The sequence below is a fragment of the Cucumis sativus genome, chromosome 1 (genome assembly GCF_000004075.3).
Source record: "Cucumis sativus cultivar 9930 chromosome 1, Cucumber_9930_V3, whole genome shotgun sequence".
NCBI classification, from domain to species: Eukaryota; Viridiplantae; Streptophyta; class Magnoliopsida; order Cucurbitales; family Cucurbitaceae; genus Cucumis; species Cucumis sativus.
The window spans coordinates 32,057,843-32,078,088 of NC_026655.2; the positions used below are offsets into that span (position 1 = coordinate 32,057,843).

At 30.4% G+C, this 20,246-nt stretch overlaps 2 protein-coding genes across 4 annotated transcripts; both read right to left on the minus strand.

Annotated features, from left to right (window-relative positions):
• Window positions 1–6,712: 6,712 nt before the first annotated feature.
• On the minus strand, window positions 6,713–12,797 carry LOC101217046 (chaperonin 60 subunit alpha 2, chloroplastic). Of its 3 annotated transcripts, none has more exons than XR_004214040.1 (9): window positions 12,596–12,797; window positions 12,348–12,522; window positions 11,696–11,817; window positions 11,400–11,607; window positions 11,163–11,308; window positions 10,706–11,012; window positions 9,204–9,454; window positions 7,748–7,952; window positions 6,713–7,445 (listed from the first exon to the last, which is right to left on the minus strand). XR_004214040.1 is itself a non-coding variant. In XM_004145388.3 (9 exons), exons 1-9 carry the CDS (start codon window positions 12,716–12,718, stop codon window positions 7,158–7,160), a joined length of 1,821 nt encoding a protein of 606 aa, XP_004145436.2. In that variant the 5' UTR covers window positions 12,719–12,791; the 3' UTR covers window positions 6,713–7,157. The 3 variants fall into 3 exon arrangements, 2 of the variants coding, with proteins under 2 accessions (XP_004145436.2, XP_031736020.1); XM_004145388.3 differs by having other exon boundaries at window positions 7,748–7,948; window positions 12,596–12,791; XM_031880160.1 differs by having other exon boundaries at window positions 7,240–7,405; window positions 7,748–7,948; window positions 12,596–12,796.
• A 1,854-nt stretch (window positions 12,798–14,651) lies between these two features.
• On the minus strand, window positions 14,652–18,116 carry LOC101217522 (glycine cleavage system H protein 2, mitochondrial). Its single transcript, XM_004145390.3, has 3 exons — window positions 17,781–18,116; window positions 16,314–16,573; window positions 14,652–15,033 (listed from the first exon to the last, which is right to left on the minus strand). The coding sequence occupies exons 1-3, from the start codon at window positions 17,857–17,859 to the stop codon at window positions 14,905–14,907; spliced, it is 468 nt and encodes a 155-aa protein (XP_004145438.1). The 5' UTR covers window positions 17,860–18,116; the 3' UTR covers window positions 14,652–14,904.
• Window positions 18,117–20,246: the final 2,130 nt, after the last annotated feature.

A 20,246-nucleotide genomic window follows, 5' to 3' on the forward strand; every position in this document is an offset into this window, starting at 1 on the left:
AAATTTAAAGGAGTAAACTAATAAAATTGTAAAATCTACCCACTTAAATGAAATGGAAATAAAAAAAAGTACACAAATATTGAAAATTATTTTGAATGATAAATTTTCTTAAAATATTTATAAATATAGTAATTACCTGTATAGATTACTAATTGTGCATATTATAATTTATTTTGATCTATTATAAATATATTTTAGTTGATTATGTAATAATAAAAAATATAACATTTTCAAACACACAAAGCAAATGGAATCCTAATCCAAATTTTGCAAACAAAAGTGGTATTTTCCTTTTCTTTTCTTCTCTCTTTTTGATGTTGTGGTAAAAATAAAAGTGGTGTGAATATTCATTTTGTATCAAATCTAAACGAATCCAATTTTATAGAATTTTTTTAGTGAAAATATGTATTAAAGTTTGTGGTAATATGATTTTCTAACAAGTCAAGCCTAAACCTTTATATTTAGTAAACATTTTCTTCTTCTTCTTTTTCTATTACCATTGAATGACAACTTTTATTACATTTTTTTTAAATGTTTATTATTCCAAATACTATAAAACAATTCGAAATTATTTCTTCTACTATTTTCCTTTCTTTTTCTTTTGGTTCTTAACGTATGAATTGAAAACCACTAGAATAGTATAGTAGTTAATGTCATAAGTTAATTATACTCAATTAACATCACTTTATGAATTTCCCTAATTTTAGAGTGTAACTTCTTGGTTTAAAATGTCATCCCTAATTAAAATGTGTGTGTGTATATTTTGTTTGATTTATTATCTATGGCTCATTACACAACTTCAAGTTAAATATGTCCCCTAAATACAACTTTAATTAATAATATTATCAAACAATTTTTTTCCTTTAATTTTTGTTCTTTTTATTTCAATATTAGTATGGACATATATATATATATATATATATATAGACATAAGGTCATTATTAATGTGGTCACACTTCTTTATAACTCTAGTGTCATAAAAGACACCTTACCTTTATTTATTGTCATAACTTATTGTATTCTCTCTACCTTAACCAAATGATAAATCATAACATAATTAATGACTTTAGATTTGATAGGAAAAAAAAACCTCACTTATTGTAACTTTACACATACATATACATACATTAATAGACAAGTAAAACAAAAATATGAATACTTTTAATTACTTATGTTTGATTAGTTATGACTTATGAGCCTATAACTCTAATTAGTGTGTAGTATACTTCTAATTGCTTGAGATAAATTTTAGTTGGCTTTGGGCATTTTATTATTAAGCTTGAGATCTTCTGCCTGCTTAATTTTTTCATGAGAAACTTCACATTTTGGCATGGTTATAAATGTGATTTTTTACTTCTCTTTTTTTATTGAATTAAATTTTAACATCATTTATTAATTGACCTATAAATACTTGTCTGATTTAATTGGATGGCACCATTTTCAAATATAACAAAATGAACCAAAATATTTAAAAAATTAAAAAAAAAACTTCAGATTTATCTAGATAGACATTTAATAATATTAATAGACACTGATATATAATCTGAAACTTTGCTATATTTTATAAATATTTTTAACAGTTTTGTCATTTACAATAAATTTTCAATTTAATTTGAGAAAGGCTTAATTTTATTATTTATTTAAACTATGATAAAGTTATAAGTATAGCTCATTTGATATAAATTTGTATTATCAACATTGAAATATGAGATTTCAACCTTACACTTTATTAGACGCAAAACTAAAGTTTATGCCTAATACAATTGTTTAATTAAAACCTTTTTCATTGCAACAATCTAAGGTTATGGATAAGTTTGTTTCATTCAAAAAAAAAAAAAAATCAAACGAAAAAAAATCCATATGAAATAGGATATAACTAAATTTTTCATGAGAAATCTTCACTCCGATCTCCATAGAATATTTAGAGGGAATGAAAGATAAAATGAAGAGTGGAGATCTCGAGCCTCGCCCAGCTATTGGTATCTCTAGAGTGGATCGTGGATCTCGCATTCTACTTACAATAGTGGTGCTTGAAAACTAATAAAAGAATGAGTTTGTAATGCAATGTTTACAAAAATCATGTGTGGATTTAGTGTACTTTCTGTTTGATTTGTAATACAAAACTCATTATGTTCTGACCATTTTCAATTTAATTGTTTTTATATTTTACGTTTCATCTTCGATTGCTCGTACTTTCTAACACTCCTATGGTTTTTAATAATCTAAATTCCATCTCATTCGAAGACAGTCCCGTAGAGAAAAATCTTCCAAAGAAAAAAAAGTTTTTTTTCTATAATTTCTTTCTATATTGTCATTGGAAGAGTTAGTGGAATCCACGTACTTGAATGACGTGTTCCTCCTAATTTAGTTTCATTTCTTCCTTCTTCTTATTCTTTTAAGTAATTAAATGAAAAATTTGTGGTTGACTTTTTTGTAATGGAGATTTGATTGGATAGTGAAGATTCAATCTTATTAAATTATATTTGAATTTACAATACAAATTAAGAGTTCCTATTAAGAAAAAAATAAATTAATTTTGGTTAACATAATTATGATTGAGATTTATTCATTTTAATTTAGTTCCAACGATTTTAATTTAAGTGGTGAAAGTTCACTTTTGGTTGAAATGAACTAAATAGTAGTAATAATAATAGTATACAATCTTTCTAAAATAAAATAAAGTAACACCAAGGTTTTGAAAGGTTTATAAACTCGATGTTGAAAAGTTGAGAATCTTTTACGCACATAAACTAAATTTATAATTTTAGTTACATAGAAGAGAAAATCACGCAACCATTTTATTTTAGTTAGAGTTTTTTCAAAAGTAGAACAAAACGAATAAATATTTACCTCATATAAAATAGTTTTGAAAAAAAAGAAAAAACTCACAACGTGAAATAACAAAAATATTATGTGATTAATCGATCACACATGCACTCTATCAGGAAAAAGTTTTTAATTTATACGATTCGTTTGAATCTATCACTTACCTATCTTGAATAGACAGTGATTCTTTGTCTATGTGGTACATGATTTTGTACCAAATCTAAATGATATTATATAAAATTTAACTAATCTTGGTACACAATCTTATACTAAATCTAAATGATCTTGGTACATGATTTTATACACGATTGTTTAGATCTTGATAAACTTAAACGATCGTTTAGATCTTGATAAACAATCTTTTAGATCCTTCACTTATCTATCTAAAATATAGATAGTGATAGTTATCTATCTATGTCCATCAGGAGATATACGATTGATCGTTTAGATTTTAATACACGATCATGTAATAAAAAAAATGAGAGTTGACGATAAAGGAAGAAATTCTAGAAGATGAGATGAAGAAATCATAAATAAGAAGCGGAAATATGAAAAAGGAGAGGTAATATATAAATAAGATGCATAGAAATTCAATACTCATTTCGGAAAATTCAAAACCAACGAAGATAAATCTGAAATTTATGAAAAAACAATTGCTGACGCCTTACATATTTTTCACATTTTGTTCTATAAAAGATAAAACGTTAGTTGTTAGATAGCAAACAACACTTTTTCCAACTCCAATCTAACTTAAATAATTTATTTTTTAGAATTCTCTTAATATATTTGTTTAAATATATACTATCGACTACAAAATTTAAAAATCTCGAACTATGGATGTACTAAAAAAAAGATACTTCTTTCTTTTCTTCATTTTGGTTACTTCAATTTGAATGAAATTTGTGAGTTGGAATTTTGGAAGTGGAAGACATACTTACCTTCGACATTAAGCTTCCATCATTATTATCTCTCACACTTTGATGGCTATAATAATCTGTAAAATATTTCAAACACATTAGTCACCATTGATCATGATCATGATTTAGTGTGATAAAAGAAAATCTTTCTATATAGCTTTATGAAAAAAAAAATTAAAGTATTTGATTAATGAAGAGCATGTAATAGCAAACCAATGAACTTCAATTTGATTAATATATAGTTTATAGGCATATTAATAAGAAATATTTACACAAATAAAATGTTACACGGTTTGCATAAACAAAAAAGGAAATATTAATGGACATATCTATATTAGTTTCTATTAATTATTATTAATAGTATCAATAATAAATTTATATTAATTTTTATTATCGATGAATTTGTAAATTTCTATCATGATAGATTTTTATTAATGTTCATCATAACAAGTCTTGCATACTTCTACTTATTTTTATATATTTAAGACACGAATATCATTCACCATACATACTAATATCTTATTTTATAGATTATAAGTTCGAATCATCTTCTATTACACTATTTAATATTACATAATAATCATGCATATATTACTGGGTAAAATAGAAAATTTAAAATTTTATGAATTTTGATTTAGGGTGATGTGATTAAATTTATACTTTTTTTTTTTTGTATACCTAGGTTTTATGTACGTTAGGTCACGTCTACTCTAATTAAAACGTACTAAATCAACAATAATGTGAAGAATGAGTCTCATTTGATTACTTTTGTATTGTTTACTTTTGCATTGCATCTCGTGGTATTGACACATGGAATCCAACTCCAAAGTTGTAAAAAAAGATGCAAACTGATTAATGATCAGAGAGTATTCAATCCAATTGCATGTGAAAGTTACATTGTACTCTTATAGTTACCTTTACAGCTATCATTAGTGTTTTTATTTGAAAGAAAAAATTATCAATTTAATATCTTTTACCATTATCGTTACCACTTGATTCTCACAGGTAAGTATAAAGGTAACGACAAGAGAAAATTAGACAAATTTTATAATTTTAAGCAAATGAATAATAATAATAATAAAAAACTCAACTACATTTACAATTGATCTATCATTGAAATTTCATTACAATTACACAAAGTTTCATTACATTTGAGTAAACGAAGCCTTTATATGTTTATAATGTAAAATCCCTCCAGATTTATTTTCGCTCAAATAAGATTTCAAACAACAAGATAGGTGAGAATTCTAATAAATATTAATATTTCAAACAGTATCTCTACAAGTGATTAATTTTGAATCAAACTTCTTACCTTAAAAGTGAAACATGTCAATTACAGTTAAGCTAAATTTTGAATTTGACAAATGATTATATTTTTGAGTGGAAGGAAAAAAAAAAAAAAACTTCCTAACATGTTTCATTAATCCAATAATAGAAAGTTTTAACCAAACTTATTTCTCCACTGAAAGTGTTTCTTATTAGCAAAGCTATTAAAAAGTTTTCCTTCTCACCAATCTTTGGTCTCTAGACCAAGCAAGTAATGTAGATTGATATGTATATATATATATATATACATGAGTGAGCTATGTGTGTAGGCATTAATTGAAACAATTGTAGGGTTGGTAACTTGGTATAGAAAATACTGGGTAAGAAAACAAAAGTTAAACCATCTAATCTGTAATTGGTGAAGTTGAGGAATGGTTAGAAAAACACTTCTTAAAAACTTTAAATTCTATTTGTAATAGTTGAGATTAAATGAGTTTAAAAGGTTAAAGAAAAAAAGAGACTAAATTATCTTTCTGATTCTCGAGGTTTTGGCCAACTTAGTATCATTATATGTATTTGAATTATTTGAATTACTGTTTACAAATCCACTATAATTATTGAATGATTAACTTTAGTTTCCTAAGAAACAAGTCATTTTGTGAAAAGAAAAGAAAAACCAAAAGAGATGAAAAATTCATTAAAAACTACCATATCTTTTATTAATCATTAGATTGCTAACTCAGAGTTGTTAAACATATAATATTTTATTTTTTTAAAAAAATGAAAACCCTACTTTCAAACACACTTTGATGATTGATGCACCATAAATTTGTCTTTTATATCTTAAATTGACATTTAAACTTCCCTACTTTTGATCTAAAAATAGGCTGATAAGGCAACTTGTATTATACTTTACTTAAAGCAGCTGCAGCTATTGATATTCACTATTTAGTATCCTAATGCAGGTTGGTATCAAAGACCTTAAGTCTCCATCTTCAAATTAATGTGCTGAAAAAAAGGTTACAAAAATCATTTTGGTTACTGTATTTGAGTTAATTTAATTTCAATTATCTAATTTAGTCATACTTTCTTGAATTTAGTTATTCAAAGTTGATTTTTTTTTAAAATTTGTTTAAGGATAATAATAACATGCATACAGTTAAAGACACAGTGTAAAAAAAAAAAAAAAATATTCAAAGCACATAAATAAAACTGATGTTTTAACCCAAAAGAAAATGTGAAATTAACTTGATCTAAAATCTCTTTTCGGAACAGAAAAATGTCTACTTTAATTCACATACATTCAACTTTTCTTCGTGTACTTTGAAAACAACAATATTTTAAATAGAAACAACTATATTCATTCTATTTGCAAAAATATAATACTGAATTCACTACAATCAGAAACTCTACAAGTTATTCCTACCTAAAAAATAAAGGACAGCTAAAATCTGTGATAGGCAGAAAAACAAATGACTGACTAACATAAACACAATTCGTTTTTAACATGGACCAAAATAAACATTCTGAGGGTACGTAGATCTAAAATAGACTAAAGTAAAAAGTACCAAAGTTTTGACAAGGATCCAAATGAATGAAGCTAAGAATTCTTTTAGTTTTTATTGGTTTCAGTCAGACATGTTTGGTTTTAGTCTAACTTGGTCATTGATATTGCTAGTTTGGGTTGGGACAAGTCCACTCCATGTCAAATTTGGCCCAATGTTATCATTTCTATGAAAGATAATAGAACAGTCATTACAAAATGTTGATACTTTACAACAGGAAAACCTGGAAACAGAACCAACACTGTGGTAATAAAGTAAAACATGGATAGCTTTTCTGCTTTAATAGGTATTTTTCTTGCAATAATTAGGAGACGAAAACTAGAGGAGCTAACCCAGTTCCTACAAATTAATTTCTTTCATTATATTAGCTTAGCAATTGGGCAAGTCATCTCTTAATCAGCCACAGGTGAAAATGGGAGCTTTCCCAACTGCTTCATGAAACCCTAAAAGCTTCTTAATCTCTTTACCTTATTCAACTCAAGCTCAGAAGGTTCCAAGAGAAACCATGGCGAGGTCGATCGATCTCTTCTTTTGTCTTTTCATGTCAACTTTTGGGAATATCTATTTCTCTTTTCTTTTCCATTCATGGAGATATTCCAGGAACATGGGGAACGAGTGGCTTTGGCTTCTTTATTTTCTCTACCATTACAGCTTGAGTGGTTAAAACGATTCCGGTAACTGAGGCTGCAATCTGAAGCGCACATCTGGAAACAAGGCAAGGATCTACTACACCAGCATTGAAAAGATCTTCATATTTGTCTGTCATTGCATTATACCCGTGTCGCCAATCGCATGCTCGAGTTTTCTCCACAACAACTACTCCATCATCCCCTGCATTACTAGCAATGAGTTTTGCAGGAGCAAGAAGTGCCTGCAATTTTTTTTGCAAAATCTATTCAAAATTTTGAAAGGCGCACAAATTTTTGATGAAAGGAGCACTTCTACAAGCAATCGATACATGGCATGCCTTGCTAATTCCAAGAAAAACCGAAATATTGTGCCTGAACTTAAATTCACCATTCATCTTCTTCATTATAGAATACTTGGATTATCTACCAAATCAAAACTTCCATTTCACTATCAAAAAGGTACTAAAGTAATAGCAGTTCAATTTCCACGAAAAAATTGAAGAGAGAAGGAAACCACGACAATGAAAAGGGGCATTGACAATACCTTGCCCACAATATCAGCACCAATCAGCTCATCTTGATCTTCCATTGATTGTTTTATGGTAGGAAGCAATTCATACAGATGAACATAGGTGGCACCTCCACCAGGAACAATGCCTTCATTCATAGCAGCAAATACAGCATTCTTTGCATCCTCAATTCTAAGTTTTCTGTCTTCAAGTTCCACCTCTGTATGTGCTCCCACCTAACTTTGACCACATTACCACATACAATAAAAAAAATGTAAAAGAAAATATTTTTATTCCTTGGATGTTTTACTGTTCATAAAGAAAATAAGATAAGATGTGACATGTAAGAAACAAAAAAAAGACAATAATATTAGTTAAGACAATTCAAAGCCCAATTCTGAAAAAATTAAACAGCAAAGAAGCCCTTTAAATGATTAGTCACTGATGCATAGTAAAGTCAGAACGATGACGAATTCTTGATTACAATTTTCTTTTCATAAATGTCTTTCAGTCAAATAAAAATTCAGAGCTTTCTAATAATTATTTTTTGCTGTTTTGGTTCTTGGGTGGATTAAAAGAATATCCTCAATCTTCTCACACACTACAGAACAACATGCAATGCCATAGTCATAAGTTGAGGACTTGGTTAAGCTAAGATGAACTTTCATTTCATCTAGATAAGATCTTTGAATTGTATATTAATCTAAAATCCCATGCTATCAAGTATTAATTGTTCAACAGAGAAATTTGGAAGTTTAGGATACATAACGCTCCTTTATGCACTATGCTTCCAAGGCTGTACGGCGAGTTGTACTATACTGCCTTGCCCAAATACAGAACATGGATAACAGATTTCAGAACTTTTCAAAGAAATCCGATAAAGAGAAGCAGGGGGCAATTTCAGGTATTTGAATGAGAATGGTAGAGTTTGGTTTCCCAATTCTTCATCTTCCTTCTCTTTAATGTCCTGGACTCCTGGTCCCCTCTTGGCATGCTCACGATGGAACAAGAAGCATTTAACTTTCAGCTCTCTAAGGCTATTTGGAAAGCTAGCTAATCTTAAGATGTACAAGGCTTTCTTCTCGACCTTGCTTCTCTAGGGTTTAAACACTTCCCCAAAGCTCTCTCATTGGCACTCTAAAATCTTTGTCTGTGAGCATGGAAAAGAGGGTGTAAAAGTATTCCAAGGAAAAGAAGGTAACGTGGAGGATCTTCAAGAAACTGTTGCTTTTGAGGCATCTCTCCCTTTGATATATAAGATACTTCTGACTTCCATACTTCCATACTTCCATTTAACTACTGAACTAACAGGTAATCTGTTTTCAGTTAATATCATGACTCATGAGCTAGGTTCGCATAGCTAATAAGAATAGGAATTAAATATCAGGAAGTCCGAACCAGTGTATGAATACAGAAAAATCATGCAGTCAAATGAATTATGAGAAGCCTCTCAAAAGCTACACCCTTAAGTAATCTTTTAAAACAACAAACCTTGATGACAGCAACTCCACCAGAAAGTTTAGCAATCCTCTCCGACAGCTTTCTTGAGAGGTTGGGATTATCTGTTTCAACAAGATCCTTCTTAATCTGTGAAATTCTTGCTTGAATTTCATCTTTAGTAGAGGGATCTGCAACTATTGTTGTTGAATTAGATGTTATAACTACTTTCCTAGCAATTCCAAGCTGGTCCGAAGTTGCACCCTCAAGTCCTAGACCCAAATCTCCAGAGAGAAAATCAGCACCTGACAATTTTAAAATAAAGTCAACAATCTAATATTGTACTGTAACATAATCAGATAGTCATGTCAACTGCAATCTAACATCACACAGCAGATAATCACCTCCGCCAATCAGATCCTTCCAGATTTTAAACTATGTATAAGATAAAAAAAATTTCCACCATCTTAGTCATTGGAATTCTTACAAGATATAAAGAGGCTTCTTATGTTTTTTCAGATTCAAGAAATAATACAGACAGGTATTTATCAGAGATTTAAACTCAGATCAATAGTACATAAACCTTCAAACTGAAAAACGGTGAAGCCCAATTTGATGGGTTACATAAACTCTTAGAAATCTAGAATATTTTTGTAAAGCAAGTGTCACTATTGGAACCAAAGCTCAAATTGATGGGTTACAGTAAATTTAATTATATGAGCACTCCAAGACATTCTCTCACTTCTCTCACTTGTGGGTTTGGAAATTAGTGGAAGGCCCAACGAGTGAAAATCAATATTAATTACAAAGAAAATACAGAGGTTTGAATCGTTTGATCACAAATCCTACTCTTATATCATGTAAACCAGCATTAAACCTAAAAGGTTAAGGTGGACTTCATTAAATCAACACATTTATTTTTAAAAAAATTATTAAATCAACACATTAACAAGAAGTTTGACTGAACATGGAGGCAATGATGATGAGTGCTAGAACAGGAAAAAAAGGCTTACCATCAAGCTTCTCAATGACAAAAGAATATTAGAAATGAAAACCCCTATATTGAGGTTTCAATTTACACTCTGAAAAATAAACCTGAGAGATTTAAATTGAGTTTTTACCATCGCAATTAATCATGATAGCTTTCAAGCTGTATGAAAAGTTGGACACATCCCAACAATACTCTAGGATCTTTTCCAGCAACCAAATGTATGCTACACAACTTTAGGAGAAAGCAGTACAAGTGATAAAATGAAAGCCTAAGAATGTACTCAGGCCATTCAAGTGCTACTAAACAAATCTGAACTGCAAATCAAAAGCTGTTGTCTTTGTTAAAAACGATATATTCACAGTGCCATCACACTGTTTAATATAGTTAAATAAAATTTGATGAATAATATCACTTAACCAAAAAGCCTCCTCTCTTCCAAAACCCTGAAGCAAATATACAAATGCAAGCCAAGTTTTGGATAGATTTTTATTGCTTAGATCCGCCACTGAAATAACAATCATTTAAGTGAGTGTATGATAACTGCTTATAAAAGTATTTAGTTCACCTGTCATCAGCGCAATATCTTGCAATAGAGCCTTCTTTCTCTCACCAACCCCAGGACATTTTACAACAGCCACATTAACTAAACCCTGTATCTTGTTCACCACTAGGGTCTCTAGAACTTTTATTGAGATGTCCTCTGCAAATATCAGCAGAGGAAGACTAAGTTGTACAGTCTTCTCCAACAAAGGAACAATTTCTTTGACAGAAGAAATCCTTTGATCGGTTACTAGGACTTTTGCATTGTCAAACTCCACAATAGACTTATCTTGGTTGGTAATAAACTGAGGCGACATATAACCTTTATCAATCTGTGCAGAGAGATACAACGGAAGTTGGAACCATAAGGCAAAATGAAAAAACAATGAGAAAAATTTTGAATATTGCAGATGCACATCAAATAGGCACTACTCAATTGGTTATAAAAAAGAACTGATCATCTTTGCAGCTAAATCATTTACCTTCATTCCTTCCTCTATTATTACCGAGGTTTCAGAGGATTTTGATGACTCAATTGAGATCACACCATCAGGGCCAATCTTTTCAATTGCTTCAGCAATTAAGTTCCCCACATATTCATCATTTCCAGAAGATATCATTGCAACAGCTGCACAAAAGACGAGGCTAGTTCAGCACCATTTACTTCTCAGATGAAACATCACCAGCGTTCATTATTCAACCAGATGAGAAGAAAGAACCTTTAATATCATCTTTTCCTTGTACAGGAGTACTTTTCTTCTTTAAAACCTTGATCAACTCCTTTACAGTCTTATCCATTCCTTTCTTTAATGAAACTGGATCAGCCCCAAAGGAAACTGCCAATAATCCGGATTTGATCATTTCACGTGCCAAAATTATAGCGGTGGTGGTTCCATCTCCAGCCAAGTCGTTCATTTTACTAGCAACCTGAAAACCGATAACTCAAAGATATCTTAGATGTTAAACCCCATCAAACAAGTTTCAGAAAAAATAAGATTTTAATTAACAATCATACCTCTTGGATCAGAACCACTCCTGCATTCTCAATTGCATCAGAAAGCTCGATAGCTTTTGCAATTGTAACCCCATCATTAACCACTTTAAGCGTTTTCTGTTCAGAGAGAATAACATTGCGGCCTGCATGTTTTAGTGAAAAAGAACTAAAATATCTAAAATGGACAGGATATTATGCATCATTCTTGAACCATTCACAGGGTAACTAGATTGAACAATAAATAAGTAATTATCACCAAACAGTTCCAGATTTAAGTGGTCAAGAGTTCTTCACCCAAATCAAATGAAATTACACGGGAGGAGAGAATTTTGAAATGGCCAATCTTTTCCTCTTTTCCTTCACACACTTCAGAAATTGCAACTCCAACAAATTGTGTTTTCACATGCTCATACACTATCTTCTGAATTTCTTCAAATTAGAAGTGATTGACTAATTAAAATATAATGCAAAACCATTATCTTTACAGAAACGACATCATAAACTCGCCACTTTAAGTCCAGCGCACAATTAACCAGCAAATTGAGAATGCGAAGAATTAGACACTGGCTTCCCAAACACACACAAACATGTGATATTAAACAAAATTCCGCAAGAAATAAATAATGCATCTAAAAATGGTGTAGAATCAAAGAAAATAGGAAGTTGTACAAACCTTTAGGTCCTAAAGTGACCGAAACAGCATCAGCCAACTTATCAATACCAGCTAGCAAGGCCCCTCTGCATTCTTTACCAAAAGATATCCTCTTAGGACCGGCCCTAACGACAAAGTTTCTGATATTCCATGAATTTCTCGCGTACCCAGATAGCCTTTGACTCCCACCGTGCTTCTGCAGAACAGCCATAAAGTCAAAGTGACTGAATTAAGAAGATGTGCGGTAAAAGAGAAAGAAAAAGGTGTACCATCAGAGGGAAGAGTAGAGTTTGGGGAAAGGGAGCCGGTGAGGAGAGACGGGCAGAGAATTCCATGAGGTTATTGGCGTCGTAGAGAAGAGAAGAAGAGATGAGTGGGTAGTTCAAGTTCATCCCAAAGTTTCGTCAGGGTTTAGGAGGGGTTTTCTATTTATTCATACGGATCTTCATGGTTCGGGTTCGTTTTTGATAATTTTTAGGGGACTCGGATGAAATGAATTGAGATGGTTAAAAGGACGTTTGTAAAAATCAATCCCCATTATTAAATTCTGTTTGGTATTTGATTTCTAAAATCAATCCTCAAAATTTTATAAATTTTAATAATATTAATTAAATTATGGATTTTTTTTAAATAATGTTTTTTAAAAATTATTCACAAAATTAAGGTCGGAAAGAAATGGCAAAAATAGGTGATTGAATTTATGTATTTGTGAAAAAAATTGTAAAAATTGCAAAAAGAAATCGTAAATCGGCTAATGTGTGTGAAATAATGTATTTTTGCAATTTCTTTCGCAACGACCCTAATGTGTAAAATGAGTAATTTGATAGGATAAATTTGAATAATTTATATAGTTAGAAGAGGTTTTCTAAAAAAAATATATCAAACTCGTAAACTATTTGATTAATTTCGAAAACAAAAAAAAAAGCTCATGAGCCCATAATGAAAATCATAAAAAAATGCCGAAGGTATAAAACATTTAAAATATTAGATAAAAGCGTCTAGCGAGTGAGGTTTTTCACCAACACATTTAATAAATAAATATAAGCGGTAACGTGTTGTAACTCTTTCTCCAAAACCTGTGATTTAAATAGTTATGTGTTTCGATTGTAAATTTTAAGTTCAAATCAAATCATTTCAACACATTAGCCGATTTACACAACTCAAATTTCAGTAACAAAATCATATGGAAACTCTTTCCTTTCAAACCATTCACAGTAAACTCATACCGCAAAGGACTATATTTCGCATAAAGCATTATATGGATCATATCGCAAAATCATTTTACATGCCTAATTACATCTTTATACCCTTCTCAGCTCAAACATTTACCACACTCTTTTGCTGAGTCGTGGTTGTGCGAAGTAATCTCCATAACAACAAATTTTCCATCAATTTCATCACGCATGATGCATCTTCCAATACCAGAACATACACAAAAGGAATTTCCATACCAGACTACACAGCAAGTATGGGGCATCCTATCTCAGATCATGCAACAATGATAAAACATCTCACTAAAATTATTCATCTGTGTTTGTGGAATAATTGTATTCAAACATCTCTCAAATAAAAAACAAAAGATGTATTCTACGTACCAAATGTGCGCTAAATTTTTTAAATTTAATCTAAAATAGATCGTACTTACTTAACAACATAATTTCAAATTGTTATTAAAAATATATATTATGTATTATTTAATTATAAATTACCGAAATTGTTAATAAATGGTTTATGATATAATAAACCGAGAACCTGGAAGATATATTCTCCATTATTATCAGGAAATTGCTGCAATCATGTCCAGAAACAAAATCACAAAGTTCCAAATTTATTTAGAATTTACTAAACTTGAATTTATTTGTAAAATACACGATCTTCACCTCATGTTGGAGTACTTTGAATTACCCTATAACCAAGTGTCGATCTAGGACTAATATAATTAAATAAATGGACGAACACGCCTAGCATTTGCTACTTTTCTTATTCCGACTGTCAATTGTTACCATAACTCAAACCATAACTGTAATTTTGAAAAAAAATATACTAATGAAATTTCATTACGAATGCCCCATTCCTATAAGCATAGCCTAAATAATCAAATTCAAACAATAATCAATTCAATGACTAAATTTAAGAATACATATTTCTTTCTTTACAAGAAGTGAGGGAATATTGGGCTCATTTTATTTTGACCCGTTCTATTTTTGTTTTATTACAATATAATTTTATACTATTATCAATCGGTATTATTATGACATTTGAATGCATATACTATTAAAAGTTTGTACTATTATAATTTTAAAAAATTTATCGTAAACATGTATATATCTTTTACTAGAAATTTCCATTATAACACCACTAGTTGGAGATTCAAAGAGATTAAATTATTCATCTGACTGGGAAAAGTTCCACCAATTTAGTGAGTCTTACAAAGGAAAGAGAATCCAGAAAACAGAAAGAAAAAGAAAAAGGAAGCAAGAAATGTGCAATCTGTGGCCAACCCACAGAAGGAAACAACTGATCTGATGCAGAGTTGTCTCTCCCAGCTGCTCACTTCTTCAAACATCTCTATGAACACTCAATGCTTTGAATCTTCTTCTTCACAAAACTTGGAGTATTGCTCAGAGTCCATCAATTTTTTCAGTTCACCACTGTCACTAACCTCCACCTTAATAATCCATCCATTTTCATATGGGCTTGAGTTCACCTACATTGACACAAATGGATCAGAAACAACCATAACCCTGATTAAAAGAAAGAAAACTAAGTGATGGTTCTTTGTTGCTTTCATTTGTTGGCAAAGAACTCACTCATATACTCACCATACACAAAGAACACAAATAAACCTACAAAAACGTTATCCATCCAGTTCGATTTGTATAAACAAAGAAACTTTCTCAAGTTTTATTAAGATGCAGGAAATTATAGAGAATAAGAAACAAAGGATAATTGCAGATGTCATCCAGAATGTTACTGTGTAAGTGTGTGTATGGTTACAATCATCAAGTTACAGAATGACTAGAAAGTTTTCAATAGACACAAAGGGGAGGATAGTCAAAGAAAAGGTAATTGTTAAGAAAACATCCAAAGGTATTGGCAGGTTGTGCCCTGAATACGGGTGTAAAATCTAGAGAATTTAGAATATGCAAGATGCAAACTCCATTGACAATATTTTCATGATACAAGAAGAGTTGGTATCTTTTGAAAAAAAAAAGAAAAGAAAAGAAAAGAAGAGTTCGTATATGTAAAATGTTCAACAAATTTTAACCCTTACAAAATTAGATTAAACAGATCTTTCTAAGCTTTTTCTGAAAAAGAAACAAGCTATTGGTGCATATAAATGTGTACCTCTATATATCACCTACGTAGACATGCTATGAAGCAAAGACTATAATCCGACTTGTGTCTCTGTCCGACAAGTGTCAAACCAATCTGACAATTGTTGGACGCGTAATGGATACGTTTGTATGCATCAAATATGTTAGACATGCTAGAGCACTAGTGAACTAAAACTACACATGTAAGACAATAATAATAATTTTGTAGTGTGAAATACATCAAGCTATTTTTTTAAGCGTACAAATGCATCAACACATTGACTTTGAATTTTCTTCACATATAAAAATGATACATATTTTTAAAAACGTACATTTAATAAATGTGTCATTCCCTTCTCCAAAATTCGTGTCGCTATGTATGTGTCATCTTCTATCCGTATCCGTTCTAAAAAGAAAGGCAAAAGGGTGCATTTGGAATACAATTTCAACTGTTTTTAATTTAAAAGATAAGTTATTTTTGGTCTTTGACAACCATTTAAAATAGGTTTTGAAGTGAATTGTAAACCGTTTTTATAAAAAAATGTTTAAAAAACACTCTTTTTTTCTCTGTTCAATCCTAAGACTCAAGTCGGTTGTTAAATAGAAACCATCTTAAAGTATCCAAAAGTGGAGAGAAGAGAGAGCAAGAATAACAGATCCAGGAACCCACCAGACCAGGGGAGCTGCTGAGCTCTTCATTGACCTCAATGATTTTCCCCGACACTGGAGAGTTGATATCACTGGTAGCTTTAACGCTTTCTACCGCACCGAAGCTGCCATCCTGTTTAACAGAGGTTCCAACTTCTGGTAATTCAACATAGACAACATCACCTAAATGACCTTGAGCATGATCAGTTATGCCAACAGTTGCTTTGTCCCCTTCTACTTTTACCCATTCATGAGAGGTAGCATATTTCAAGTCCTTCACAACTGCACAATGGGAGATACAAGTTATTTCTCTACGCTCATGTAGTTTTAGACACAAACTTGGATGTTAAATATTCCACAGTTTCTTTTTGATGACGAGAAATTAATCAATTGTCCATCATATGACTGTATGAAACATTTTATTCTCAATTTTCTTTGTTTGTAAGATGTTAGCATGCTTACCTTTGCGCCAAAAATGAACACAGCTACATGGCATAAAGTTAAGTTTGTACTATTCACCTCGAAGTCAGTGGTTAGATTATAACCCCACAAGATACAAGAAAAAAATGCTTGCATTTCCACAAGACTATGCGATATATATATATATATATATAATTATACACATTTTGCTTCTCATTTTGGATTTATACTTCTACATCCCATCCCTTTGATTATATTGTTTAGAAGATGCAAATATCAAGAATATGAAGTGCAATCTTCTGAAAATTAGTATTCCATTTTGGTTATAGAAGCCAAATAGAAAGTAATTAAAAATGATAAATCCAGGGACGAAGATTCTTAATAAAACTAGAAAACTACATATTGAACAATATCAGCAGCTAGAAACTTCACCAAGGCACAGATGTTAGTTCAAATGATAAGATTGAATTAAGAACACAAACAAATGAAATGAGGAAGAGAAAAAAGGCAAGTAGAATATAATAGAATATCTAATATTGAGATCCATCACATGATAATGCAAAAGGAAGATGGAAGGATATGTATATTCAACAAATGATTTGTAAGTAGAATAACATCTATGAACCCCACAACCGATTCAAATTTCAAAAATCATAAACAAGAATGGAAAATATTCATTAGAGAATCAACGGGGGAGACACAAGACAGAAAACATAGTAAAAGAAAACTTTGCTTTTCTTGTTTTAAAAAAGCATTTATCACTTTGCCTAAGATCTGCCCACAAATATTCATAATATAATCACCCCAACTCAATCATTCACCAGACAATGAGACGTGACACCCATACAAAAAAACGAGACAAATCCTCCAATTCTTGAAAAGAGTCTGCCATTGATCAAACAAACAGCAAAGAGAAACAAAACCCATCATTGGAAACCGAGATCTTTCAATGCCAAAAGCAGATCGATCAGTTTCACTAGTGTTTCGCTAAGATGAAATTAATATAAAATGAGAAGGAACGGTGGAAAATCAGTACATTAAAAAAAAAAAAACGTGGGGTTGGGCTCACCAGAAGCAAACCCTCTGAAGGGAATTGAGATTCTGAGATAAGAAGCAGCTCTTGAAGCCCAAACCAATCTGGACGCCATTGATGAAGCTTAGAGCGTTCTGTAAAAACCCTTTTCAGAACAGAAGCTTTTTTTGCCGCTAATGCTTTGTGTTGCCGTCGCCTCTAAAAGAACAGTTTCATGAAAGGGACTTTTATTAGCTCTCTGAGATCGATGTCACCTCACAGCACAGTAGGTTTGGTGGGTATGCTCGTGTGTGTATATATATATATATAATTATGTGTATGTGTATACAATTTGCATTTTACGTATTTTGGGTCAATTTCAATCTCATAGTTTGTGTGTAGGTTCAAAGGAAGTGAATCTTGAATGCTTATTATGATTCATAGTATTGAATTTCATATTTTATTATGAAAAATGTAATATAGATTATAAGAAAATAAGAAAATGTTTATTTATTTAGTTTCAACTTTTAAAAAAATTATCCATCAACATCTATATATTTGAGATTTTTGTAAAATTAGGAGTTGGATAACTCATATAAGCCTTGGTATGATCAAAAGTAAAAGAAAGGAAGGAAAGAGAAATGGTGAAAATTAGAGATTGGTAAAGCAAATCCCACATGAAAGAATGAAACAGAAGGCTGCAAGGTGGTGGGTCAATGTGTCAACAACAAACCCACGAACTCATAGTTGGTGATCGGTGCCTTTTTTTGTTACCTAAAATTGTGGGGCATCTTTTTCATTTTCTCAAAATATTCTTTTAACAAATTTTTCAATTGCATTCATTTAAATCCTACATTTTCACGCTTGTATTAATTTTAAATCCAAACAAATAAGTTTATCAATTTAAATCTAATTTTATGTAAATGTATTAAATTTCATTTTTTAAAAAAAATTACACACAATCGATCGATGTATGAAAGTTTAGAGTTTAAGTTAATATATTTACGAAAATTTAAGGTTCAATTGAGACCATTCTTAAAGTTTGGATTGATAAAATTTATAAGGTTGAGGGATATAAATTGATTTATTCTGTTTCTTTTTTAATTTTGGTTGTTGTAATTTTAAAATAATTTATTTAGGATATTTAGAAAAAGTACTTTTCTTAAAAGATAATTTTTATCTAAACATAAAAATTTGATACACTTTTAACCTATTTTGGATGATTGGAAAACAATTGAACTTTTTTCTAAAATGACATATTTTTTGAAATATAGTTTCACATGCTATATTAAAAAATAGTCTCTAGTAGCTTTAAAATCATGTGAGAGAGAGTTCTGAGTTGCATCATCATAACCTTTGATAATATAATCTTAAACTATGAGTTTTGTTTAAGCATTTCAACTATGAATGTTCTATACTAGGCATGCTTTCAAACCTACATAGTAATCCTACAACGTAAGCTATATCAGGCCTAAGATAATTAGCAACATATTTGAGAATGCCGATAGTGCTCATATAAATTGATAAGATGTGAAGGTTCCTAAAAGTCCAATGCAAAAAGCTATGCATTGAGGTAAGTTAAGAAGTTGTTACACTCACTAGGCGTTTAGCGTGCATCTGGCAGTGGGGTATGCAATGGGTGTCTAGGCAGCATGCCCTCATCTGGTCGCATGGAGTGACATTTAGAGTGAGGTGTAACATGAAATTATTGTGCAATACCTCAATAACCAATACTTGACCTCAACGCCTCAATTAATTAATGCATGACCTTTCAACACGGCGTTACGTACATAACGCCTGAACGTCATTAGCTATTCTCAACACCTTTAACTAACATATCAACAATCCTCATTTGATATTAGTGGTGATAATGCATATTTGATCTTAAATAAGGAAACATTTTTAGTAATTAAAGAAAAAAACGTTATACATTTAATTAAAGAAAAAACCATTTTAGAAAATTTCCATCAACACATTTATTTGAGACAAAAAAAAGTTTATGTACTAAGAAACTTTTTCTTCTCCATTTTGTCCTTCTTTTTTTTTTTTTTTTGTTGAATTTACTTAGATACAATTTTGGTTTGATTGTAATTAACATTTTCATTTTATTGTATCTTAGTGCAATTTCTCTTTCATTGTTTAAGAAAACTAGCTAATAATTATTTAATAAAAAAAGAAAAAAGAAGTAGAAGGGTTAATAGAATAATTAAATTAATAAAAATAATATTTAAAATATGAATCTTTTAAAAAATATAATAAAGGGCTAAAATATTTATACTCACACTAATTTCAAACTCGATGGCTCACAATGTAAAATACCACAAATGTTCGTGATTAATTTGCATTCAACATGCTTAATATATTTGGAAAATGATAGTTTAGGTAATTAGATTGTCTATTATTTTCCACATGATCAATTAGGTTTGGTTACCTCCAACAGTTAATATAATTTAGAAACAATCATTTAGGTTTTGTTATTCTTTCCTACTTATTTAGATTTAGTAGTTTAAATTTGTTTACCCA

Coding starts and splice junctions, on each gene's coding strand:
- LOC101217522 (XM_004145390.3), bottom strand. CDS start 17,859: ATGGCGTCCAGATTGGTTTGGGCTTCAAGAGCTGCTTCTTATCTCAGA. Junction 16,574..17,780: donor CTTCAGAGGGTTTGCTTCTG/GTGAGCCCAACC, acceptor CCCATTGTGCAG/TTGTGAAGGACTTGAAATAT. Junction 15,034..16,313: donor TCAGCAGCTCCCCTGGTCTG/GTGGGTTCCTGG, acceptor GTGTCAATGTAG/GTGAACTCAAGCCCATATGA.
- LOC101217046 (XM_004145388.3), bottom strand. CDS start 12,718: ATGAACTTGAACTACCCACTCATCTCTTCTTCTCTTCTCTACGACGCC. Junction 9,455..10,705: donor AGATATTGCGCTGATGACAG/GTGAACTAAATA, acceptor TAAAATTGTCAG/GTGCTGATTTTCTCTCTGGA. Junction 7,949..9,203: donor GTGGAGTTGCTGTCATCAAG/GTTTGTTGTTTT, acceptor GGTCAAAGTTAG/GTGGGAGCACATACAGAGGT.